The 7,627-nt window shown below is 37.5% G+C and overlaps 1 protein-coding gene across 1 annotated transcript in view; it reads right to left on the reverse strand.

Moving 5' to 3' along the window:
* WBP4 (WW domain binding protein 4) overlaps nt 1-7,036 on the reverse strand; it is a gene marked incomplete at its 5' end in the record, with an annotated part of 12,734 nt that extends 5,698 nt beyond the window's left edge. Inside the window, 6 exons of the mRNA XM_009080465.1 lie at nt 389-449; nt 3,285-3,340; nt 4,155-4,358; nt 5,230-5,353; nt 5,454-5,516; nt 6,964-7,036. Of these exons, the coding sequence (XP_009078713.1) occupies nt 389-449; nt 3,285-3,340; nt 4,155-4,358; nt 5,230-5,353; nt 5,454-5,516; nt 6,964-7,036 (581 nt within the window). The remainder of the gene's footprint in view (nt 1-388; nt 450-3,284; nt 3,341-4,154; nt 4,359-5,229; nt 5,354-5,453; nt 5,517-6,963) is intronic.
* Nucleotides 7,037-7,627: the final 591 nt, after the last annotated feature.

The following is a 7,627-nucleotide window of genomic DNA, read 5'->3' on the forward strand; positions in this document are numbered from 1 at the left end:
AAGATTCTGGACTCTCCTATCAATGCTATGTCAGCAAGAGGAAAGGTTTAGGAGATTTTTATTCAGTCCTACATACTCTACAAAATCCTGCCCCTTCCTGGTTTCCAAACTCTAATTTCAATATAAGTGTAGAAAAGAAGAATATCTAGTTTAGAGTTACAAGTTGAATGTCTAAAAAAACCTCTGAAGCACAAATGTATTCACACTGACAATACAGCTATCAAGGCACCACAGACTTAAGCAACAAGTGTATTTCAACTAAGACAGCAGCTTAAACATACCAGACTTAGTAAGGGCCTTAAAATGCAGCTATTTGCAAAACAAAAAGCTTCTCTGAAAAGCTCTCTCTCCTGAAACACAGCTTCAGTGGAAAACAAGCTCTCCTTACCTCCAGTTTGTGTGTTATAGTAATAGGTATGTCCATCTTCAGTGACACCTTCTACCCACTCCTAAGAAAAAGGTAAAGAAGCTAATGAAAAAGTTTTCAGGATTAGCCAAAGCATCACTTATAAGATTATTCAACCCCTGAATACTTTTTGCCTGTGATCATTTTATTGGTTTAAAGCTTGAATGCCTAATGTTGTTAGAAAGTATTCCTTTGACTCAAATGAGATTGAATTCCAGAACATAAACTACTGCAAATGCATATACACAATTATTTTTCAAACACAGATAGTATGAGGCTGTATATAAGTGTTGCCATACAGTTCAAATTATGAGATAGGCCATCATTTATATGTTTTTTATTTTCCAGAGTATTCACCCCCGAGGCTGTAATTTCCTATTTGTGTCTTTGTCTTTAGAAGAGATTGATGAAAAAAATCTCTGCAAGACTCAGGTTTTTGTGAGGTCTACAGAAAACCAGCACCAATAAACACTATCACAATTTAAACATAAATGAACAATCAAAAATTTAGCCCAAAATAGATCTTCACCACAAGTAATTATAAAATCAAACACCAATGATTTTACTTCTTTAGTAAAGTACCGATTTCAATAATGCACTTGATAGATATATGTGAAACATGGCAGAACTGGCTGGGATATCTTTGTGGATATGTAATATTTTTTTTCAGAATCAGCTATAGCTAAATAATCAGCCATTACCCATGACCTAACATCTTCCTCAAAAACCTGATTTTTATCCTCACTTATACATACAACTACTTCACTGCTCCTTAAGTACTAATACCACCCACTCCCCTGTGTTAGGCAGAACATCTGTGCAGCTTCACCATACATTATTTTGACTTTAAGAAATATCTGTGTGTGTGTACAGACACATACACACAGGCTTTTGCACACACATACGTAGACATTTGATTAATAGTCTTATTAAGACTTTTTTGTTTTTTTAAACACAACAAAATCAGGAGTTAAAATTCTTGCACCTGCTCTGTAAACAGGAAAAAACTGTACCAGCAGGTTCAGAGCAAGCAAAGGCAAGAAAGTCTTCAGTAAGCAAGTTTCCTCAAGGTTTGGCCCTCAAAAGTTTGAGTATGCTATTTGCAACAAAAGAAGCAAAAGGAACATTTATTTTATATAAGCAGAAAGAGGACAAAGAAGTATCTTTAAGTACGACCTATCCTTTTCATTAAGAGTCAGATCCTGAGCATTTTAAACCGGATTGTTATAGGTTTTGAGGAAATGTTTGACAGACCTGGTGGTTATAGGTTTTGAGGAAATGTTTGACACTAGGCACACTGAGTATCCTCCGACATAAATGCTAACAAGCACAATGTTAATCTAACTGAAGTTATAGGTAGCCTTCCACAGCCCCTTCATTACTCTGCTCTCCTCACCTCTTGCAAAGTCTGAGCAGCAACCTAACGTGTGTAAACCAAGGAAGACATGACATATTGCAAGCATGCCCTTTAATTTCTCAGCAATGAGTCCTTGTTAGTGATCTGGATTGTCCTCAGTATCTTTAGCTCAGACTAAATAAGGGAGCAATCAAATGCTTGTTTTTAGCCATAGCAAAACCAACTCCAGATAGCAGAAAGCAACTGAGCAGGGTGAGGGAGGAACGGCCAAACACAGCCATGTGGCACTAGAGAGATATGGAGGCTGAAGGTGTGTGCTAGTGATACAGCCGAGATAAACACACTTGGATTTGTTGCCAAGAAGGGAGTGCCTTCTCCCCCCAATCTGCTCTCGCCACGCTGTCATTTCTCTGATTATCCAAAGGGCTAATGGCAAGGAAAAAGACCTACAAACCACTGATCTAAACCCTGATGCCTTTGCTCCCTAAGCTACTTCACTGTCAGGGTAAACATGCACCAAGGACCATACAAGATTAGTGTCAGGATCACCTCTCCCAGTGGAAGGCTACAGTAAGACTGAATAATAAATATTCCAATGCTATAACTTAACTGAAGAGATAAGGTTGAAGTGCTGGTGAACAAGCTGTGCAGAACCACAGGATGAACGAATCAGAAAGCCAAGGATGCAGTGATATAGAGCCACAGTGTGTCAAGCACTGAAAACACTGAGCTTTTGTGAACTCTAATGGAAAATGCAACATTGGCAAACCAACAAACTGACGTTAAATCATAGTGTATGTATGACACCTATCTTGAAAATGGGGAAACATAAATCACAGGAATGTTGGGAAAATCCTGTTTCTAATGGTGTAATGCATAAAAATCCTGGAGTGATAAGTATCATGGGAAAGCCTAATAATAATCTTCATCATATTCTGCCTTTGGACTACTCTGCAAGTTTCCCTGTGCCTCCAACAAGGAAAATAAAGTAATGCTAAATTACTGAATATGCTAAATAACTGCTTGCACAGAGGTTCCCTGACCATAAGAAACCCAGAAAGACTGCAAAGTAACTGTATCCTAAAGAAAACACAAAAAATAAGCTCTTTTTCTTAGCTACCTGACAATGCAATCTCAATGTTTCCTAAGACAAAGGAGGCTTAACTAATTCAAATATGTAAAATTTACTTTTTAAATTACATTTCATTCACAAAAGGTTTAACAGAATTTATTCAGAATTTCCCAAAAGCTTTCAATTTTATGGGCTGAAGCATAAAATATAGCAGATTCTGCATGAACCCAACCACCACTGTCGCTTCTCTTCCCTTGACAGACAAATTTGCCAAATAATATTCATATAGTGAAATTACAGTTTATCATAAAAGATTCTACATATTCAAATCATGCTTACTTTAGTTTACAAAGAGCAAACAATGTCTTCTGCTATCAGAAGACCTGTAAATTGCTTAACTTATTTTTGTTTACAAGGACAAAGAAAAATATGAATAATAGGATGATTACCGCTTGTGAGTTTTGAGAGTTGCCTTGGAATCCTTTAGGTTTCTCCCACTGTGATTCTTCAAAACAAAAGCAAATTTTACCCATCAGTCAATCCTGTTTATGTTTAACAATCTTTAATAAAAACAAATCTAAAAGATATGACACTGATGTATGCACACTTGTAAACAAATAATACAGATACACCTCACTGGAATACAATTAATCCTTGATAAAACTATGGTATGAACAATAAACCAAAGTATCATAATTACTGATGGCTTTACTGGAACCAATGACCCTTCAGACCATTACCACGGCTGATACACAGGTACTGGCATTCTAGTAAAAAAAAGAAAGTGGTGGGATTTTTTTTAAATGTTAGCCCACTAAACACACAAGATTTTCACCTTTTGGAAGTTATCTTGTATGGGGAAAGACTACAGTGAATACTAATGGCAATCCTTAAATTTATGAGAAGCACTTTGTAACGCTCTCAGTAATCATAAAAGAGAGCTGCTCTTATGCTCTAAAGTAGCTCACGACAACAGCTCCTAAACAAGTCAGTTAGATAAATCCTCTAAGCGTGGAGAGAAAGAATCCATTTACTTCACATTCCTGATCAGAAAGCTTCTTTAGAAGAACACAGCTTTTGTACACTTAACCTCTGACAGATGAAGCATTTCCAGAAACTGTGGAATTACTGCATCTTCCATTATTAATAAGCAGCAAACCCAGTCTGATGCTCTGGATGCCTAACTCCTGAACGTTAACTTGTTCAAATTGTAACAATCAGCTTACTACTGAAAGAGCAGAAGAGTAAAGAAATGCAGGTAGTCTTTTCTCACTTATATCCAATAGCTACATCTCCATTTGCTCCTCACTAGCTTTTACCTCCAGTTTTTGTGTTGTAGTAATATGTATAGCCTTCGGGAGATAATCCTTGCACCCACTCCTTCGTTTCAGATTTTGAGGCATCTTGAGGTGTCTTTTTTTTCTTTTCTTTCTTTTCCTTCTTCTCTTTCTTTTCTTTCTTTGCTTTAGTTTCTGCTGTGTTACTCTGTGTTTTACTCTGTGTCGAACTGGGACCTACGTTATCTTAAAGAAAATAATACTCCCCTTAAACGAAGAGTAAAAATCTGAACTTAAATATTAGTCACTCCTGAGCAACAGAAAACAGGAAATCTTGTCCTTACGAGTATTTTCACTAATGAGTGAAAATCATTAGTATTACACTCATAGCAGGCACACTTAAAAAGACTATAGTCAAATAATCTTGCATTGTAGCACTACTGTAGTGTCATACCAAAGTCCATATTTTAAAAGATGAGTAACAAAGAGAAAAACCATAAGGACCAATGAGCTCTAACTAAACAACAAAAAAGAAACTAAAAGAGTTATGGAAAAGACAGCTTCTACAGGAGCCTGAACCTACAAACCTTTTTTTAAAGGATAGTATGTCTTCACATGGACAGAACAAAGGTACTTGCGGAACTGCAAGCCAAGTAGGAGATTCTCATCTCCACTGTCCGACACCAGTGGGAACCCAACCTCTCCTTGAGTAGGAGATTCTCATCTCCACTGTACGACACCAGTGGGAACCCAACCTCTCCTACTCGGAAGAACTTTTGTTTCCAACTGGCAAAAGTGAAACATAGAATTAACTGAGCGAAGGTGCACTGCTGATTCAAAGCACCAACTACAGCCTGGTTTTTGTTATCAGGCTGTTAAACTTTTCTACTCCAAATTTGTTCCATGGATCAGAGGATACCATAGCTAAAAACATTCTGTACTGCAACTTCTACTAGTCTGGCAATTTGCAGACTCCTCTTTTTTTCCCCTTTTTTAAATGAGCAAACACAGCCCTGGAGGCCTTCTCTCATGTTCTCAAACCTAATTTAAGACAAAACTTTTCTATTCAATATTCTTTCAATTCTGTCTTTTATCTTTTGGCAGCTATATGAACTACCTGGCTTAATTCCAAGCCTTTTCATATCCTCTTGATATGCTTTCATTGCAGCCTCCTCCATTGCTGCAAATTCTTTTGACATGTTTTCTTCTTCTTTTGCCTTTTCCAAGCTTTTCTTTTTAATCTAAAAGAAAACAAAAAAACCCCGAGTGAATAAATTAAACAAATCTGATAATAAAAGAGAGTAAAAATAAGCATTTGTGCAATTAAGATATTTGAGTTACCTCACTAATTCTTTTTGCCACATTTTCTTTATGATTCTTTCCTCTTTCATGAAAATCAATGCTCTTCAAAGTGAGAAAAAAACCAAGAAAAATAAAATATATTATACAATTTAAGTAGTTAATTTTAGTTAAATTAAAATTTAGTTATAGTAAATATAGCTGAAGAAGCCTGAACATAACCTGTTCTGAGAACACTTACAGGAACACTACAGCTATAAATGGCTATAGGAATACTGAGAAACACTTGACATGGAAATGATGAAAAATCAGTAGCACTCCAAAATGGTGTCATGAAATCTCATAGTGTATTTATAAGATTGAAATTTGTTCAAATAATGCTGTTCAGTGCACATATTGGGCCCAAGTAACAGGGAATCTGGGCTCCCTCTTCATGCTATCCTTCCAAGTATCATCCAGATAATTTTTTTCCATCCTGTTCTCACAGAAACTTGAAAACCATATGGGTTATTTAGTGTTCCAAATATTAGCTACCGCCCTTAATTAGACTATGCTACACTCCACAAATATCTCATGAACTTAAACTAGTCTGCAAGTCCATAATCTGAGAAGGAGGAAAAAGCAAACTGGGAGAGTTGGGTAGCTAAGGACAACAGAACAGTCTGCAAGCAAAAAGCTGCCAGAAAGGCGGAAGCCAGCAGGAGCTGGAAGGAATTGGAAGCTCCCTGTAGGTACAGCAGTGGAAACCCTCATGTGGTTCTCACAAGAACTCGTTTAGGTGTTCAGATGTTAGGTGCCTAAGCCTGACCTAGTAACCCTAGAATTTCTTTGTGTGAACTGATGTGCAGAGGATGCACATCCCAGGATGACTCATCTCATTTAAAGTCAAACTTTTTAAGTTACTGAAATCTCTCCCTTTAAATGCACGTGTCTCCACCGACTACAAGAAGACACCTGCAGTTTGTGTCAGCTAATTAGGTATCTTACTGTAAGCCAGATGAAGCTCAGCTCCAGGAGTGCCCCTGGCATCCAATCAGGAGCGCAAAACTTATTTGTAAGAAACCAGTGGGTGTAGTAGTCTGCAAAAGACATCTGCAAGTCAGAAACACCTTTCTGTAACTCAGTAATGTTTCTGTGGGCTGTGTGAAATGAAAGAAACCTGCTCTAGATGCTCAGAGTGTGGCTGTACCATGTCTACCACATACAAACAGTACACACAGCAGGCTTTGCTCCTACTTGCACAGGAAAGCGAGGAACAGGCGCAGATGAAATTTCAGGACAGATCAAATGTTAAGTTACAGAATTCATAGAAAAAGCAGGGTCAGATATTTTAGTTCTGATCTGTACTGCTGAGTAGAGCAGCACACACCATCTATTGTGCAGGTATCTGGCTCTCACATAGTATATTTTAAGTATCACAAGCATTACAAAGGCACTTCTAAAAAACAAATCTCATGCATGAATTGACTAGTATCAAAAGTGATGTGAAAAGCCTGCGATTCAGACTCCTAGTATTTCAAAATAATTGACATAGTATGGTAGACCATCGTACAGGTCTGTTGTCTGCTATCCAGCACTTGCAGTAATCGCAGAATTTTTTTGGCTGAGATTTCCAGTAATCGGCCCTGGGGAAAGAAAAAAAAGATTTATAATCTGAAACAATAATCAATGCCACAGTTTTCATACATATATGTATATATATGTATGTATGTATGTGTATATATATATGTATTCAGAAAATAAATTTAGTCTTCTTTGGGTGATTGAATGCCAACAGTTTGTTTTTCTTTTTTTCTTTTTAAACAAAGTCTGGGGAGCCAGCAAGAGTAGCTCTATTGACCACTGTGTCCCATAAAGCACAGTTCAGAATTGGGATTGTGCCCATCTGACCCCCAAAGCCTGCAAGGGTTTTACAATGCAGGCAGTGCTGCAAGCACCAGAAATACCAGGCAAAGCAAGCTGGAGATAAACACGCAGCTCTAGATACCCCAATTAAACACAGAATGCTCACAAAAGTGCAACTTGCACTATTTTTTCATAAAAACTCATATGGTAGGTGTTTCTAAGAACAGAACTTCAGATTTACTGCCGAAGTCCAGTTTGGATACTGTACACAGTGAACTTAGCACCACAAAGGTGCAGTTCTGGACAATGTTGAGCCACTGTGGGGAATAAGTCCTAAGACCAGATTCTGACCTGTGAGGTCAGAGACTTGG

Source organism: Acanthisitta chloris, unplaced genomic scaffold, assembly GCF_000695815.1.
Source record: "Acanthisitta chloris isolate BGI_N310 unplaced genomic scaffold, ASM69581v1 scaffold35628, whole genome shotgun sequence".
In the NCBI taxonomy this organism is placed as follows: domain Eukaryota; kingdom Metazoa; phylum Chordata; class Aves; order Passeriformes; family Acanthisittidae; genus Acanthisitta; species Acanthisitta chloris.